The sequence below is a fragment of the Nyctibius grandis genome, chromosome Z, assembly GCF_013368605.1.
Source record: "Nyctibius grandis isolate bNycGra1 chromosome Z, bNycGra1.pri, whole genome shotgun sequence".
Taxonomy (NCBI): Eukaryota; Metazoa; Chordata; class Aves; order Nyctibiiformes; family Nyctibiidae; genus Nyctibius; species Nyctibius grandis.
In genome coordinates, this window is record NC_090695.1 from 64,548,725 (window position 1) to 64,568,579 (window position 19,855).

The following is a 19,855-nucleotide window of genomic DNA, read 5'->3' on the forward strand; positions in this document are numbered from 1 at the left end:
TCCTCAAAATCGAGCCTTTGTGATTTGCTGAATGACTGGCTCTTCATTTGAGTTTATTGATGTGAGGCAAGATTAATCATACTCTGTTAGCATGACCAAATCTTTCACCTGTAAAGCATCATGAACTACTGGAGCGGTATTACTGAAACACACTGATGAAAAGAAACAAGGTTGGCGCATTTACTTTCATTGCACAGTCCTAAACATCAGTCAGCTTAGTCAGATACACCTTTTTTTTGTTACTACTTCTTTGATAGGTTAAATACCTAAAGTAAGATTTCTTGAATTTACTTGATTTACACTTAAACTGCAAAATTTTCTATGGATAATCTAAAACCTACATAGTATTCCCACATTTAATGTGCTTGCTCCATCACTATAACTGTATATATACCAGATGATACACATGTGGTCTCATGTGCTTAAACTTCATGGTCGTCCTTAAATGGCATAGATCCAAACCTCAGGACAACATTTTAAAAAATAGCACTGATTTTTGTTGTATAATTTCCAATGATTTAAAAGGGCACATGATTTTCAGAAACTGGTGGTATAAGAACAGTCATTCACGGATCCACAGGGACTCAACAGTACTGAAATAAATGCAATTGCCTATTTGAACAAAAATATTTTTTTCTATAATGTGGGAATGCATTAAGGTAATGACCTAGATGATTAGGCTCTCCAGGGAGTAGTGAAACAACTAAATTAAACTCCCTATTTCAGATGAGATCAACTACAGCTGAATGAGATGGTGTTATGTATCACACCTCAGGTGGCTCCTCTAATCAATGGACTCTGGGAACTTAAGCAACTATAATCACAGATGGGCTTGCTCACTCTTCATGGAGTTGATGAAAGAACTTCCTCTAATTTCACTGCACAAGGAATCAAACCCATGTGCAAAGTCTGATGTTAACTGCACACACCAATATGAAAACAAATTGAACCTCATTTTTCTGCTTCAGTTAGCAGATTCTCAAAACAGACAATGTAAACAAAGTAGTATCTCTCCTCCCAGTGTTGATACAGTCACTACAGAACACGACCATCAGTGAGGCATTTTGCATATGAAAAGTACTGATTTTCACATACATTGTGTGCATAAAAGAAGTTCACAAAATTAAATGATGAATAGCTCATGCAAAACACTGATGAAAGCAATAACCATGCTAGAATATGTTAAACTTATTCTTTTCAACTTACTGCTTCCACCCCTAGAAAAACGAATTCACTGCTGCAATAATATCCAAGCGTTAGGATTCCTAGAGCAGTATGTGACTGTAAGCCTTCTCAAACGAATGCTACTGCTATATCACCATCTACCCTTACCTTAGAAGGGGTTCCAGGAAGAGGAAGACGAGTGTTAAAAACAACACTATCTGTAAAAGAATCAAATGTAGAAGGATACTGAGCAAGGTGAGAAATGTACTGTAAGAACACAAAATTTTGCACAGGGGACCAACTTCCTAGTTTTTAAATCACATTACAGTGTTTCTCTTGGCCCATCTTCTTTGCTTTTGTCTCTAATGTGCAGCAGACTCTGGTACTTGCCACAGAGACAAAAGTAAGTGGAGTCCCTAAATGATTCAAAGGAGTGGAAGAAGCATGGGCATATCCTCTCACCATGGCACTGGAATCCAGTCAGAATGACGGAAGAAGGCCTTAGAGAGAGAATACCAGTTCTGGAATAGCATGAGTTAGACAAGGATCAGGCAGAAGCATCTTTTTTTTCCCCTGGCAGTCAGGGCAAGAGGGAGGACAAGGTCTCATTGGTATTCAACGTGACTTTAAAGAAGAAACAAGCCAAAGAGCATACTGGACCTCAGGACACTCACTCCCCCGGCTTTCTCTCCCTTCCCCCAAGTTATCAAGGAATACCTCTCTGATCCCCATTTTCAGCATCAGGTGCAGCTAATCCCTTGTTCTGACCTGCTTTCCCCAACACTGGAAGTAACTCGTCATCTACCAGCAATTCACCTGTTGGGTGCACCTCTCACTGCACCCAACTTGAATGCCTGTAGCAGCGTTGCTGATGTGCTGGCCTCAGCTTGGAGTAAGGACCGTTGGAGGAGTGCTGGGATGACCACCTTGTTAGTGTGTGTGGGCCAACTAACACATGCTGCCACTTTGAGCAGCAAAGCACATTTTGGATCTGACATTAATCTAGAGGCAGCAATAATTGGAGTTGGTAGCCTACCTTAAGCTACAGGATCTGCCTCCATTCCACATGGTCTGGCAGATCTCAACTCCTTTGAAAAGTCGGAAATTTAACATTTAAATTTTTTTTTATCCAACTTTAATCTACCATAATCTGCACCCACCAACATGACAAGCAGAAGAAGCACACATCTTTATCATCATTAGCATGTCTATTTATACTTATCAAAATAACAGGAATAACTCACCATTTTCTGAGCCAAGCTGTGGACAGGGAATGGTAAGAACCCTTAATAATCCATCTGGTTTGTATGAATAATGCTCAACTAACTACCAGAAAGAGAGGGGAAAAAAAAAACAGAAAAGGAGAGAAAAACAGATGGAAAAGGTAATTAACTATATTGTCTCTTTAATTAAATATGGTCTCTTTATAATTAAATATATTGTATCTCTAAAATTAAATGTATTATCTCTTTAAAATTGTGTGCATATGTACAATAACTGGTACATATAACAGCAAATGAACTGGGCATACAGTAGATCTTTACTGCAAATATTCTTACCTCATCTTTACTTCTCTTTAGCAGGGGTGTATGTTTCTGAAGTAACCTTGTGGATGAATCTGGAACCTGATCCAGGAACTGGGTTTGTAAGACTCAGCATTCCACATCTGGTTCTGCTACTAACAAGCTTTGTAACTCTGAGCAAATAACTTCATATTATACCTCTGAGTTCCCATCCTTTTTTTTTTTTTTTTTTTTTTTTTAAGATGGGTATAACTACAGTCAGGAATTGTCCTAATATGCAATGCTTTCTTTGGACCTAAAAGTTGCAATGGGATATAAGCAGTTAATAAATGTATAGCACCAATAGTTGTGGCCATTTGTGTTCCTGGATTGTCCTCTCCACGCCATTTTATTACAGATTTGTTACTGCTATTTTGGCTTTGGTGCATTTGGGTAGAAAGGAGAGGGTCTGTGAGTGAGAGTTGCAGACATAGTAAAAAAACTTGTAAAATAGCATAGATGCTTTTAGATTTCCAGTGACCCCAACAAAGAAACATGCAGGACATTTACAGGAAAGGCTAAGAGTTAATATATGCAAGTAAAGACACATATTCTAGATTTGTGACTCACTCTACTTGTTTTAATAGATTTTTAGGCAAGAGGACAGGAGAGATTTCTGCAGGGGTTTCAATTCCCTTAGCATTTTCAATTTATGCACTCATCTCTCCCTATTTAAGAGGGTTCAGACATATTTTGGTGGTAACTCTCAGCAAACTATGCTTCAGCCTTGAAGGTAGAGAATTTCAAAGCTAAAGAATGTAGTATGTGTACAGCATCCTAAACCATCCCCTTCGTGCTTGCTAGAATTCTGTTTATCGCTGTCATAAAAGGACATTAACAAAAGACTTTACCTAGCATAGCTATTATTGAATATGGTCACTTGCAAAAGCAAATGGTCTTCCATTCTAGAGAATATTCGGCTAACTGAATAATAATTACAGCAATTTTGAACTCATCCAAGCTGCAACATCACATTTAAAAATTATTAAACTCTCCACACTTACATAGCTTTCTACATTAACATACATATTCTTCATGTATAGAGACCACATAAAGCTGGAAACATGACAAATAACCTGCCGAAACGTGTTGCTGTTTAGCTAAAGACTGTTGTCGCACATCAAAGTAAAACATTCTGCCTTAGTTATATGGAAACACGATGACAGATATCCAAGTGATTCAAATTTAACAAACCTGCCAGAGGGTGTCAAATCTTTTTCCATCTGGTATGGAGAGCTTTCCTGTCTTATCTCTGTCAATACGATAATGCAGTACTTTTCCATCATTCAGCAGACACAGGGCATAGGAACCATTGCTGTCCCTTTCTCGGATACTGTAGGAATAAGAGAGATTTTCAGGGTTACGCTTTGCTAGGAATGAGCATCTGGGTTGAAATTCTTTTGTAAATCACCCTTTCCTATAAGCTTCTGAATTAAAAACAAAGCAAAATCAGCACTGCAAATTCTGAGGAAATTTTGTTAACCCTTTCATTTATTTCTTAGCATCATTTGTTTTCAGACAGAATCCCCTGAAGTTTCTTCCCCCCCCTCCCCACCCCAAAAGGCAACAGATGACAATAGAAAATCCACTATGTGGAGCTCTTTGCTAGGCAGCTATCAAACACTGTGCAATGCACAAAGAACTCTGAGCAAGGAAGCATCTGAAGGCCTATAAAGCGCATGAAAGTCTGAGGCCAGGATCCAGCATATACAAGCAGCTACACATCAATCTCCTCTACAGCTGACCTAAAATTAAAAATAACCGATAATGCCTTAATTAGAGCAAGATTTCTCTCTTACATATTTTATTTTGAAATAAAGAGACGACAGTAAGTGCAGAAGATAAAATATTAAAAGAATATAATGTGAAATACAAATAAAGGGAATATCTTTGCACTGAAACAGCTTGTTGATGGCCGGGAATTTAAAGTAAATCGTACATTTCTGTAATCACTAGTCCTTATAATTTCTGTAAAGACATTAATGCTTTGTTGCAGTTTTCACATAAAATTCACATGAAATTTCACATAATATTGGGGTACATATCTAGTCTAAACTTCACCAGGGAGATATCACCTAATGTAATATAAAAACAATGTCTAAAATTCATAGGTAGCCAGGATGATTTCCTTCTTCCAGGAGATCTGCAAGCAATATCTGAGATGCCTGTAAACTGTTGCAGAGCTGGTTTATGTGTACTCAAGGCTAGCTCACACTGAGACCAGAGTCTTCTGGTGACTGGACCCAGAGCAGACAGAAATTTGCTACTTGCGCTGTCATAGTCGGCATAGCATTTCTGAGTTTAGAAAGTAGGCTTTTTCTTTCAGCCTGAGTTGCCCATGTTCACTTGCTGCTGACAGTGAGACAGTAATAGAGCTAGATTAAAATTTTCTGGAATAATGGGTTTTTCATAAGAAAACCCCAGATTCAGCTGAAATATTTTTTCTTCCAGTGTGCACAGAAATCTACTCACTGTTCCTTGAAATCTTCAAAAGCCCTGAAAAGAAATATAGCAGGATACTCTCACTAAGGTGCTGGGAAGCTTCGCTGGTGCAACATTAGTACTTGCTATCACATCTCAGAAGATTGCAGAGGCAAGCATTAAATTCTGCTCCTCACCTCACTCACTCAAGGCTGAACTAAAACTGGTTTGTCTGAACTACTCATGCAACTAGCAGAGTGATTCTTGTTGCCTAAGATGTGAATAGGACACTGGCTAAAGGAAAAGGGAAGTAGGGTCAGTTTTTTTCCTGAAACCAAAGTAACTTGCCTAGTGTCTCTAAAGCAACTTGAAACACATTGTGGTTTTTCATGACATGCAGGTATTTTCGCAGCATGCTGATTTCCTGTGCTGACTGACCAGTGCAGAGCAACAGGTTCTGCTAAAATGACGAATGACTTTTACTTTGTCTTCCTTTGACTTGCTCTTAGCAAATAAGGCTTGGAAAAATATTTTCAGAGTAGAAGGCATTGTTTCTAAAACACATATGCATGGCATTTCATTGCATGCAGACTTCTGTTCAGAATACAGCACAAATAAGATTATAAAAATGCAATGGATTGTTTCCCAGTAACAAATGTCCTTCATGTTTCACATGAGGAAATGGTGGCTCCAATACAATTAGCTCTACTGAAACTGATTCTCATTTGCAAGAGTTGTTACTATCACAAGAAGCATTGTAAACATTTCTTGAGACCACGAGCATCAATGGGAGAAAAGTCCTGATTTCTAAAGACCATGGCACAGATCCAAACAGCCCTTTATTAGTATCCAGTGCAGGATTTAGGCAGAGTTCAGGTTTATAAGACTGTAGTTGCATTTCTGAGCTCTTCCTTCCCCCAACCCGACAGCTACGTAACTCTGAAGACATCTGCAGTTCACAGTCATGGCAACTTCTGTCAGGCAGGTCTATCACTACACACGCAAAAAATTTCTGTTTTAACACTTATGATTGACCAGGGTCCAGGGGGAGCCTCGTTTACTTGGGGTTATGGTCCAGGTGTTTTTTTAAACTGTAGCCAGTCAACTCCAGCACAATTTGGATCCCTACAAAACATGAGAACAGGAGGTACTGCTATCTTCCAAAACATGTCTGAAGAGCAGAAGTATCAAGAGCATTGCAGCAGCAGCCAAATGATGGCCTAAGTCTTAGTTTTGGCAACCAGATCCCTTACAGGTCCAGAAACCGCTCTCACAGGACTTACCATCACAGTCCAAATCAAAACCGTTTACTGCCTCTGGTGACAAGGATTGCCACAGGCCATGTTTCACAGTTTTCATTTTGGTTTTGTAGGCTGTGATAATGGCTGTCTAGGTTAGGCTAACCCTCCAGAACTCCAGCTGGGTACATAGTATCCAGCACCTTACAGTTACTGTAAAAAATGGAATCAAAAAAAAAGGCTGCTCAAACTGAAAGGTTATAAACTGAAATATCTTCAAATGGAAATCAAGGTTTTCACATCTTCTTGATGGTGCTGCCTGTACAAGTCAGGGTCATCACATCAGATTTGGAGGCTCTCTTCATACATGGAACTTTCCTTCTATGAAAAGTAACAATTTTCAGAATGTTCAGAAAAAAATCCAAAATTCCAAATGCACTATCTGCTTTAATGTGCTATGAAATTACACACAATATTTACTGTTCTTCAATACAAACTAATAACAAAAAAAAAAATCTTAATTTTAAAAAGCCGTATTTTTTTAAAAAAGCATTTTGGTAAGGACGGAAGCCAGCAGTGAAATATGACATGGTCTTCCATTTCATGAAATTGCAGAGAATTACAGATCTACAGAAGAAAAAAAAAGTAAAGATAATACAGACCTATAAATAAACAATATTGTCCTTTCATCCACTGAAATTAATCAGAAACATGAACTTCACTGAGAGCAAATCTGAATTCATAGCTATATTAGAGAAGCACCAAAGTATCTAGATTTTCTATGACATACATTTTAAAACAGTCATTTTAGAAGAAACTGACAAACTCAAATTGTTACATGATGCAATGCAAAGGTGTTTTAGTTATTGATTTTAATTTTCATGCAATCTATGTTTGAGTATTTTTTTGCTTTTGTGAACGTAACCCAATTAACAACAATAACTATTTGGAGTATCATTACAGACTGTGTAAATAGCTATCCATTCTCTCCTTTGGTCAAGTCTTTATTTTTGCTTGGAAGGAAAAAGAACAATGTCCCAGTTTTTTTTGGTTCCAAGTGAAAAGCCAAATGATCCCTTTCTTTCTAAAGGAAAAAATCCCTAAGGGTAAAAAAAATAAATTGCTATTACAACTTGCCTCATTTACTGTGTAGAAAAAAAGAAGTCACAGCATTCTACAGTGGAGAATAATGAAGGAAATAAACTAGCAAAATGCTTCCTTTAGGAATGGTATGAAATTATTCCCACTCCTGAACCCAAGGACATGTTTAAGTTTGTTGTCAGCCTCGCTTTGCCTTCTCAGTGACAACAGCTTCCTTGATGACAGAGATACAGAATCACAGAATCACAGAATGTTAGGGATTGGAAGGGACCTCGAAAGATCATCTAGTCCAATCCCCCTGCCGGGGCAGGATTGCCTAGACCATATCACACAGGAACGCGTCCAGGCGGGTTTTGAATGTCTCCAGAGAAGGAGACTCCACAACCTCTCTGGGCAGCCTGTTCCAGTGTTCGGTCACCCTCACTGTAAAGAAGTTTTTCCTCATATTTATGTGGAACCTTCCGTGTTCCAGCTTGCACCCGTTGCCCCTTGTCCTGTCAAGGGTTGTCACTGAGAAGAGCCTGGCTCCATCCTCATGACACTTGCCCTTTACATATTTATAAACATTAATGAGGTCACCCCTCAGTCTCCTCTTCTCTAAGCTAAAGAGACCCAGCTCCCTCAGCCTCTCCTCATAAGGGAGATGTTCCACTCCCTTAATCATCTTCGTGGCTCTGCACTGGACTCTCTCTAGCAGTTCCGTGTCCTTCTTGAACTGAGGGGCCCAGAACTGGACACAATATTCCAGATGCGGCCTCACCAGGGCAGAGTAGAGGGGGACGAGAACCTCTCTTGACCTGCTAACCACACCCCTTCTAATACACCCCAGGATGCCATTGGCCTTCTTGGCCACAAGGGCACACTGCTGGCTCATGGTCATCCTGCTGTCCACTAGGACCCCCAGGTCCCTTTCCCCTACGCTGCTCTCCAACAGGTCTGTCCCCAACTTGTACTCATACATGGGGTTGTTCTTGCCCAGATGCAGGACTCTACACTTGCCCTTGTTATATTTCATCAAGTTTCTCCCCGCCCAACTCTCCAGCCTGTCTAGGTCTCTCTGAATGGCTGCGCAGCCTTCCGGTGTGTCAGCCACTCCTCCCAGTTTTGTGTCATCAGCGAACTTGCTGACAGTGCACTCTATTCCCTCATTCAAGTCATTAATGAATATATTGAATAGAACTGGTCCCAGTACCGACCCTTGAGGGACTCCGCTACACACAGGCCTCCAACTGGACTCTGTCCCATTGACCACCACTCTCTGGCCTTCAGCCAGTTCATAATCCACCTCACTACCCGATCATCCAGACCACACTGACATTCTGACATTCTGACATCCAGACCAATACTGACATTCCCCACTGCTGATCATGCTCCAGCCATTCTCTACTTGTCTGCCCTTATGACCATCTCTTTTGTAATGTTATTAACAACATGGCTATTCATTATCACTTCAAATATCTGCAGCACACTGCACATGTGCCATGTGTAAAAGGATCATCCAAAGGAAAAAATGGATTGACTGCAGTCTTCATTTGCATAATTTCTTGTCCCCTGTTCAGCAATACATTCAAAGCTGTTTCAGAAATGTCAGCACACTACAGAATTTAGAGGTAGTTCAGCCACAGACTATTGCTATCTACAATGGAACCTAAAACTTCATCTCCTGATAAGGCTATAGCGGTGTGCTGCACAGTGACAAAACACCTTTGCAAGAAGGACTGCATCACTGTGGTCTATATTGCTGGCATTGCCATGCCAGCAAAACACACTGCTCCACCAAAACCCTAACAAAGCCTTGCTGTATAACTGCACCTGCAACAGTGGATATTCTCAGTACAGCTATCTCAGTCAGGGATCTCATCTTTTCCTCACGCCTCTGACCCACTCTGCTGCTGAAGTACACAGCGTAGAGCTAGCCTTGAGAAGCCACAGCCCTGCTGCAGTGGTCTGCAAGTGGCACCTAACTATGTACCTAACTGCATATCAGTGAACAGCTCTGCCAAACAGCTGTGGAGACCATCCAGGCTGCTGTGGAGGGGAATACAGCACCTGCAGAAACATGGTTCACTGTCTGTATTTCATCATTTATCTTGGAAAATGTTTATGGTCATCTAAGCCTAGCAACTGCTTGGCATTTTGAAGAGGAACTTCATCATTAATTAATATCCCTGAATTAAGGTCATGTTTAGTAGGATTGTTTTCATCTTGTCTGATGTCAACATGTCCAGTTCCATTTATGGATATGAACATACTACTGACAGATTTATTTAAAGAATATAAGGTCAGATGAATCATCTAGATCAGTACGTACTCCAGTAGTGGTAAATTCCTCGAGGAAGACAATAAGATTAATCCAAATATAGAGTGCTACATATATCAGAAACACAAATTTTGGTCAGACAGGAGACAAGAAAACTCTTATGGACAACTGCACTTCAAAATTTGTTATTTTGAAATGGTGTTACTAATGTTAACTATTGTGACATGTAAGAGACAGCTTAGTCTCTAGATGTCATGAGATGCCATGATGAGTAGTGCTGTGAGTCATTCTAATAGTTTAAACTAGTTTTGTTCTCTTTAGTATACCTCGTTGCATGTTGAATAAATTCTTATGACACCAAAATTATGTTTTGCTTTCCTTTTACACAACTTTTCACATTTTATGTGAACTACATATGGCTATGAACCCATATAAAAGGTTTATAGAGACTAAACTGCTAATCATGCCATGCCTTCACTCACAATTTCCTTAAAGTTGAATTTTTAAGTTTAGCAGTATTTCTGAATATTGTTTATCTCCCTTCGGCTTCAGAATTTCTGGTTCTTAACACATATGCAAGATCACATGTTCATATAACTGAAGCGGTCACTACTGATGACAAACCAAGATGCGCCAAGAGCTACCACACACTTACCAGAGCCATTTCCTATGTGAAACTGCAGATAAAACTAACATTTCTTATACTGCTCGTTTGCCACTGTTAGCAAATTTTAAATTTATTTTTCAACCAGTCCACACACACGTGCGCTCACACAGATAAGATTAACAATATTATCAATAATATTATTCTATATTATTCTATATTATTAATATAAATATTATTACAATACTAATAACAGTATTAGTAATATTAATAGCATTATCTATGATCATCTAGACAATATTGATCATCATATTCTACAATTATGCCCCCTACCAGGCAAAATCTAACAAAAAAACAGAAGCCTGCTAAGAACCAGCATCCTACACAGCATGCAAAGTAGTGTTAATGAAGCTACTTGAGACTTGAGACTTAAATAAAGTTCTCTGTTTTCAGTTGCTCTTTGGGTCATTTTAGAGATATCGTATTTTCTTTCTATTCCACCGCTATAGTTTTTTCTCCAAATTTTGTGGCTAGAGCGGCAATCTTTCACAAGTGTTCTTCCTGGAAGAGGTGGGCACTGCTTCCTATTTCACGCCATGTCATGACATTGTTTCTATATTTGGCTTTGAAAACAAACTCTATAGCACCCACATACATACTTATTTCACTGACTTTTCAGTCATGACAAAAACTTTAAAAAGACTTGAAAATTCCCTAGTAAAACATGCACAGTTAGCTCAGAACTTTTCCAGCAGCTTGGGTGAGTCACAGTGTTAGATTTATGATGTTATTCATGACATTTTGAATGGCAAACGGGAAGCTTTTCAACTATTTCCATACTTATTATATAAAAAAAAAATATAGATTTGATAATCTTGTAGTGCTGCAAAGCACCTCTAAAGAAATCTAGGTGTTAGATGTGTTCTCCCAGAGACCGCTGTACTGGATTTTGTTGCAAGATAGGTGGGTCAGACAGTTAGCAGATTTCTAGTGTAATAAAGTTTTAGAGACCCTTGTAAAAGAATATACAGAAATATTCTAGCCTTCTAAAATTTATTATTTTTTCTATAACAAACAAGATAATTTTTGTCACATACCAGCACCTGCTTGCGGACTTGCTGAACAGCCTCAGCATACCTCATCTCATTGAAAATCTAGCTTCCCTCCATCTTCCCAGGCTCCAGTTCCTATCTCAACAAGCAAACTTCCCTTACACGTTGAATGTTTCTAAGTTTTACCTTTCAGTCAGCTATTATGCTGGAGTGTCTTGACCAATGTGAGAAAATCCATCCCTGAGCAGCTGCATTCACAAGCACAAATTCACACTCTTCAGTTCACAGATCTACAGAAAATTCTGACATGCACTGCTGCTGGATAAGGAAAAAGTATGCGATGGCTGTGCCTGAAATGTAAAACAATGCACCTCTCTAGCACTCAACAATTTTGCTGCTGCTGTTTCAGTTAGCTAACAAATGAGTGGTTTATTTCCCAACACCTGCTGAGCAAGCCTATGTTAGGCAAACCACTGCAGAAGACCTCTCTGAATTAGACAGTTCTTTTGTTATTTGCTATGAGCCTCTAGGTCTACCAGTATGAGTGCTAGAAGAGCTCTGGAAGGAAAAATAATTGATTTCTGAACACCACATAATTTCTCTTGCTGCTCCCGCTGCTGAATTATGGGGCAGATGAAGATCTCACCTTGTTTCTTCCCTGGGAGCATAAGAGTAAACAGAAGCTGAATGGTTACTTAGCTCTAAACCTGCCAGATAGACTGTCTGTGCAGGAACAATTAATGCATCAGAAAGCACCCTACAGATGCAGAAGCAAAGAGTGTTGTCCTTAATAAGAGGGATGCAAGCTCAACATACTATTTTCATAATATTTAAGCTCCCATGGCATTTCTCGTGGCTTCAACAGACCCTTAAAGTCAGCATTTTCCCCTCTATGGGTTTATCTACCCGATGCGAAAGCAGCCGCCTGAGTTCCAGCAGAACTATATAAGATATGCACCCACTGACATAATCAGTCCCACAGGAGAAGGTCTGACTGTTGCCTCCACAGCTCATCAAGCATGTCACTGCAAACAGCACCAGAAATGCCTCCTAGGCCATCTCTAAGGGAAACAGGAAAATGCTGGGGAAGCATTTCTATTTAAAGCTGTCGGAATGCTTATAGAAGATTAAAAAGAGACAGGCGTCTATAATATGACTGAAAAATGCCAAGACTGCAGAAAAATTACACTCCCTCACTCCAAAGCCCATCCTTGTTGTTAAGAAATGTTCGCTAAGGGATCTATTTCTTTGAAGAAGAATTTGCTTCCTTTTTTTTTTCCCCTAAGAGAAGCACTTTGACCACATGGAAACTAACATGTGCAAGAGGGCAACTGGAAAAGCTGCAAGCTCTAGTACATGACCAACATAATGACTCAGCTCATATAACATTGATTTGGTAAGATGCTAATACAGAAAGTAATATTTTTTTAGAAAAAACAGGTCATTAAAAGAAAGCATTGCTGCTTTGTTTCAGAGTACATATCCACCTGCCCCTATGTATAAAAAGTAGGAAAATAAACTAGCAAAGCCACGGGGCAACGAAAAGGAGAGGGGGTATGGTAACGCTGTGCTGGTAATCTACGACAGCGGCTATGTTCACCAAATCGATGAAACTTCTGTGCTATAGGAAGAAGCATGCAGAAAAGATGAAACTGTGATAAGGGGACTGTTTGCCTCCACAAACTTTTGTAACAACTTTTTCTTACAAACGTAACAAAATTTGTAACAAATTTGTAACAGCTTTTTGTTACAAATGGCAACAAAAACCATCAGGTAAATGACCCTCTAGGTGTGATCCCAAGAAACAGGTAGTAAGAGGCTGAAAATGTGAAGCCCAGTGGCAACTTGGGTGAGAGTGACCTTGAAACAGAAAAAATTCAGGGGCTGAGGAAGGGAAAGAGATTTCAAGAAATGAGATGTCAGCACCCTCCAAGTATTCGTAGGTAAGACCTGATAGGAATTAACTCCATTGGATATAAAGATTTAGAGGAGTTACTGGTTCCTGACAATTAAGATTGAAACATGGAAACATATGAACGTTGCATCTACATTAGCAATGAGTGTGGCACAATTAGGGCAAATCAGTAAAGCAAAAGAGTTGGTACTGAAGCAGTATATCCATCCCACGCTCACTCCTGCGGTTTTACTTTGGACTAGCTTTAAAAAAGTCAAAGATAGTTGAGTGCTGAAGGAGACTATGTAGGTAAGTGATGACATCTCTCTCAGGAATTATATAGCTCTAAGTGATCCTTCCTTGGACGTGACCTTTAAGCTTCATTTTCTATCATTATATAAATCCTTCTATTTGCGGGGGTAGGGGGGCAACCAAAAATGGCTGAGTGAAAACACTGATTTTTTTCAAATGAGGATTTTCCAAGAGAAAAACTTTTTTGTTAGAAGATTTTGACTGGCTCTAATCCTCATAAGATACCTGTTAGTCACTATCCTAAATGACAAGTTTGCACTCAGAAAACAAAAGATCATGAGGTCGAGCAAATGCAGACAGTGGCAGACGCAAAATGGCGTCACCAAGGTAAAAGCAATTCTTCCTGCTGCTTAACTGCAAAACAAAGCACAACCATGGCCCCTGGGAACACTGACAGTAACGGATCCCAGCGGTTGTTAACATGGGCAGTCTGTGTTTTTAGCGCTTTGGTAAGTCAGCGTATTGGGTGCAAGTGTCCAGGCTTTGGCAGCGGGGCTGCCGGGGCTCTGTGAGGACGCCAGGGGCTGCCCTGGGCTGGCTGCGCCTGGTTCCAGCCCAGCCCCGGTGGACACCCCTGCAGGGCACCACCAAGCCCCTCAGTCCCCTACGGGGTGCCTCCACCTCCGTGAAAACATCCTCAAGAAAGGGCAGAAAAATGCCTGGTAGGTGGCAATGGGGAGAAAAAAAAAAACCACAGAACAGAAGCAGCAGTGCAAACACCAAGGGCAGAGGAGGAGGTGGGAAGGAGGTGACCCAGGTGCTGCAGCAGAGTACCCTACAGCCCACGGGAGAGGCCATGGTGGAGCACGTGTCTACGCTGCAGCCCTCCAGGCGGGTGGGTATTTCCTGAAGGACATTTCCTGTGGAGAGCCCACATTGCAGCAGGGAACAGTTTGAGGAGCAAGAAGTAGCAGAGGGAAGCTGTTATGGACTGACCGCAGCCCCTGTCCCCCACCATCCTCCCCCACGCTGCTTGGTGGGGAGGGGAGTTGGGTGTGAAGGATGAAAACTGTGGGGGTGGGTGTGTGAGGGGAAAGTGTTTTTTTACGTTTCTGTCTTTGTTTCTTACTGTCCAACTCAATTTTAATAGATAATAAATTAAATTATTTTTCCCCAAGCGGAGTATGTTTTGCCTGTGAAAGTTAGCAGTACATGATCTCCCTGTCTTCATCTTGACCCATGAGGTTTTCCATCCTGTTTTCTCCCTCTGTTCCATTGAGGAGGGGGAGTGTGACAGCAGCTTGGTGGGCCAAGGTTAACCTACCCTACTCACTTAGTACTGTTTATCAGTTATAAAACAAAGTTCAATGAATTTTTCTTGGTATTGAGTTTCTCTGATGCTCCCTTTAGAATTAAACCTCATACTTTATTAAAAAACAATGACCCATGCTTTTGCTATAGTTTGCCATTTTTAGTTAAGAGGAAACTTAATCTTGGAGATATTTGCTTAGCACAGGAATGATTATGTGATGTGTATCATGCTGGACTGGGCCCTCTCACTGTGAATGATCTACCTTTTAGGGCATACCCTCGTTTCAGATTTATTCAAGGGAATTGTGTAGTAACACTGGCGGCAAGCAGCAATACCACAGAAAAAAAGCACTCACAGAAATTTTCCATTGTTTCTTGACCCAATGAGGATACGGTGTTCTGACTCTTCCCGAGAGATCCTCCCATGGAACCATGGCATCTTCTCATGGGCTGTAGTGGCAATCAACTTCTCCAGCTGAGGCTTTTGACTTATGATAGCTTGTTCAAGAGCATGCCCCTAGAGAGAGGTAAACACAGTGGGACAGTCAAACTGTCTTCTGCAATAAAAACATGACAGGTAGACTCCCAGTATTGGATTGCTTTTGGGACATTCAAAATCTGCACATCTGTTGTATGTGAAGAAAAGATCTGGTTGTTATAGAGATATTAAACCAGAAACTAACATATGGTAATCTAAACATCACAAAACTGGGATTGTTACTTTACCTCTGAGAAACAGAAGGAAAAATAACCTGGCTTCTTCACAGTCATTCTAAGGAAAAAATCCAGCCCGTCTTCCTCAGCATGGAACATTCCTGCTCGACACATGCTGTACTGAAGACATACAGGCAGTGCTCTGCAGTTAAGAACCAAGTTTTGTTTTGTACATAATTTAAATAAGCATCACAGAAACAAGGCCAGCTAAGAGCGGAGGATGTAAAACAAGTCACCATGTCACCATGCCTGCCTGCGCATCAGTCCATAAACATTCAGAATCAAAAGCAATCAAATAAACCATTTCTGTATCTTGTTCATTACATCTATTAATTTTTGGTCTACGTGGAAATCTGATGACATATGTTAGAGCAGTGGTAGATAAGGCTATGCTAGCCTAAGACATCGTAAAAGTCCTAAGTTTTGTAAAATTTCAGGAAAACGATACTTATGGCCAAGTTACTGCACGTATCAGCAGGAAAAAGCCCCCCCCCACTGTTCAAAACTCAAACACCTATGATTTCATTATGAAAAATACTACATAGCGGCAGCAAAAGCTGGAAACAAACAATGCAATCTCTTTTTCTCCTAACTCAAAGAACACTTTATGGCAAAATCAGCCTGGATTTACCTGCAAATTCCAAGTTTGTTTGACATACTCTCTGATGAGGTTCTCTTTTAAATCTTCAAAGGGTCCTGTTTTGGGTTCAACGCCCAGTGGTCGGTTGAAAGGTTTTCTCAGTAGACAGATAAGGCCATCCGCTTCCTCTGAGTGATAGTTAATGAGTTCAGCAGGACTGGCATGTGACTTGCCTCCTGCAATAGCATATGAGCCACTCAGCTCCCTCTCAATTGTATAATGATGAACCTTCTTTCCATGGGCCAAAGATAAAGCAAAGCCCCCCAGGTAATTCCGGCTTTGGCGGAGCAAGTATAGTCCATCACTCACTCCTCCTTGCATCAGATACTCCTCGGCTTCTTCACGTGTAATATTGCCAAAGAAGTATGGCAAATGGTTAGCAGGGTTCGTTGTGTTGGAAGCCATGTTCTTCCTTTTCCAAGTAGCAAACTTAGTATTCTATAGCTGGAAAACAAAGACAGAGACATGAGTATCAGCTGAAAAAAGAGGATAAACCAGTAATATGGCAGTTCACATGTGCTAACACTCTTTTTTAAAATATTTTGGGATGAAGATAACATTTTTGGTTTTATCATGTTAGAGTTGTCTTTCTAAATCCCAATATAAAGTTCTTCCCTGTTATACAGTAATATAAAAGCTTCCTATAATTGCAGAAGTTTCCTTTAACTCTTCCCCTCTCTGCTCCTTTGCCCAGCCATATAGAGGTCCTGACATTTTCACTTGCCTGAATGCCTCTATCCATCCTTCTGTACTGGCCTTGAGATGTTTCCAAATAAAAGGAAATAACTAGGTAAGAAATATTCAGTGAGAACAGTTTTTCATTCCAGTTTTGCGCCATTATAATTTTGCTTATAAGAGTAGCTTATGCCAGTATGTGGGCTGAGTATAGACAAAAGTCCCATATTAAAATAGTTAACATTCCTCTGCACAGAGATTTACTAATGGTTTTTTAATGGGGGAAAAAAAGTGATAGTGTCTTTTTGAACATTTTTCATTTCAAACAGCTTATATTGAAGTAATATGAAGGCACACTACCAACAAAAACACAGAAGAGAATCAAGTTCAGCGTCTCTGAATAAAACTGAATATAACATAAAAGGCTTAAATTCTTTTATTCTTAACTGAACAACAGAAATAACATCATATATATTTTATATATCATAAATATAAAAGGTTATATTATAATATATATTAATATATAATATATTTTTTAAAATATGCACAAGGACTCTATAGAACTCTGGCTACAGGAATACTGTTCTTGTGTCCTGTCTTCCCTGAGTTACCCCAGCCTCTAACCTACATTGTCAGCACAGAAATTTATTTTCATTAAACCGCATGGCAGATTTACACTGCCTGGACAGGTAAGTATTCTGCTAGAGATCCTTTTGTCTCTTTCAAGTTATTGAAGAGGAGACATCATAACGCAAATGCTGAATCTGGGTCATTATTCATATCAGTGATGTTTAAATGACTATCTAATGGACACTGGGAAGAATACCCCAGCTACCTGCTGATAACATTTTAAGTGGATAGGAAGTGAATATATTCACACCAATGAGACCTGTATTCTTGCAAGAGTATTTGCAAGCTTTTTTTTTTTTTGTCAGATGAAGTGGTCCACAACTGCAATTACTTATGTAATCGTAAGTTCACCAATCGAGTCATGAATTGTTTCCTGCAACATCACAAGTTTCTCATATACTTTCTCTTCCAAATGCCTCCCCAATCCAATCACTGTTTAATCAGGACTGGCCACAGACTGTTACATCTACAGTTTATGTGGCGTAAGAAGGAAGGAACTCCATTTAGGAACAGTTCAACATCTTCTTTCAGTCTAGAAAGAAAAGAAAAATCCCACAAAGTATTATTGCCTGTGCATCTGTAAAATGACTCATCATCTGAAAAATTACTTTCAGAGAACACATGAAATGCTGAATAAAACTAGCAGTATGTGCCTATGTTTGTATTATCTGTGTGTGTTGGATTAAACTTCCCATACGAAATATCTCACAACTTCATTGCCAAAATTTTTATTTCCTTGTCTTTTAAGTTCAGTTGTGACAACTTGATATTGAAATCCTCTCAAGTACAGAAAATAGGTGACAGCCTTTGTTACCTGCAGTGTATTATGCAGTTTTTAGGCTAACTAGGCAACACTACAAGTATATCAAAGGAAAAACACTGTAGTTTCTTTGTATTTACAAGATACTGCACATCTTGTATTCTTTTTTTTTCCAATGTACATATACTAACTAAAATGTATACATACTGAATATGAAACTCATGAATATTAACTAACAAAATACTGTTATCTGTGTTTTATTCAGGTTACTGCAGCTCTCTTTTCCCACCTTCATTAACTTGGCTAGAAGCAGACAAAAGGATCAGAAGTTCAGTTCCTGTTTCTATTGCTGTGAAGGATACAGCAGTAAAAACAATGTGTCCTTCACAGTTAAACAAGGGGCACGATTTTAGGGAAGCCATGCAGCAGTCTGTGGAATCAGCATTAAATAATTCAGGATGTATGTGAACAGGGTTAACAGTCCTCTAGGCTTGCAGCTGGCCAAAGTGAGCAAGTGAGTTACATGAGCACAGGTGGAGAGGACTTTACAGAAGACCATGTAAGACGAGAGGGTCCACAGTGCAAAGCTGCAACTGAGGAATGGGCATCTTAACCTAGGGCCTTTTGGCACACAGTGCTTCAGGCTGACACCTTCCCTGGCAGCTCTGCAGCAGGCAGAGCTGTGGTGTGCCTACTGCTTACTTCAGATACGGCCCATTAGTGGACCATGGCTAATCTGCTGTCTCTTGCACTTGGGTCAAGAAACAGTAGAGAAATACCTGTGCTGCTCTGTGAACATGTGAAGACGAGGGGTGGGGGTGGAGAGGAACAAAGTCAAATCAACAAGGTTCACACAGTATAGAAAACCAGACAGGACAAAGTCAGGACACACCACATGCGCAGATCTTCTGGTTTTCTCCCACCTTCCCAAAGAAGGGAGACATTAAAGCTGCAGAGCTACTGCAGCCCTGCAAAACAGAGCTGTGTGCAGCATACTATTTATTACTCCTGTGGTTTGCAACCAAAGGTTGCTGGTTTAAGATCACGTACTATGCTCAAGTTAATCTTTCTTGCATTTTTGTTGACAAAATTTTCCTCTACATTCCCATTTAAGTGTCTCTGTTCCAAGAATTTATGTTCTTAACCCAAATGATTTACTAATATATCTTTTATTTATTAATTGCAAAAGAAAGCTGTAACTGAAGAAACAGAAGAAAGCAGTCCTTGGTAAGTCACCACCAAACATTGATTCGGCATAAAATACTACACAAAATGACAATTTCAACTGCACCAGATGAAGACAAAGACAGCTTTCCTTAAACAGAATGCATTATTTCAGTAACATAACACAAGACCAGAGGATTGTAATCAATCATACAAGGTCCAGTTGCAGGCCAGTTAATAGTGGTGTGACCCAGGGTCAGGACTAGGGCCAATACTGTTTAAGACCTTCATTAAGGAGGTGGACAGTGGGGACAATGCACCCTCAGCAAGTTCACAGATAATACAAAATAGGGAGTAGTGGCTGAAACACCACAGGGTTGTGATGCCATTCAAAGGGAAAGGCTGAAGAATTG

The 19,855-nt window shown here is 39.9% G+C and overlaps 1 protein-coding gene across 1 annotated transcript in view; it reads right to left on the reverse strand.

The window, feature by feature from the left end:
- Positions 1-16,639, reverse strand: part of SYK (spleen associated tyrosine kinase) — a 36,089-nt gene extending 19,450 nt beyond the window's left edge. Inside the window, 5 exon segments of the mRNA XM_068422157.1 lie at positions 1,333-1,382; positions 2,409-2,490; positions 3,921-4,059; positions 15,216-15,376; positions 16,205-16,639. Coding sequence (XP_068278258.1) covers positions 1,333-1,382; positions 2,409-2,490; positions 3,921-4,059; positions 15,216-15,376; positions 16,205-16,618 — 846 coding nt within the window. The 5' untranslated portion in view covers positions 16,619-16,639.
- Between the last annotated feature and the right edge of the window lie 3,216 nt (positions 16,640-19,855).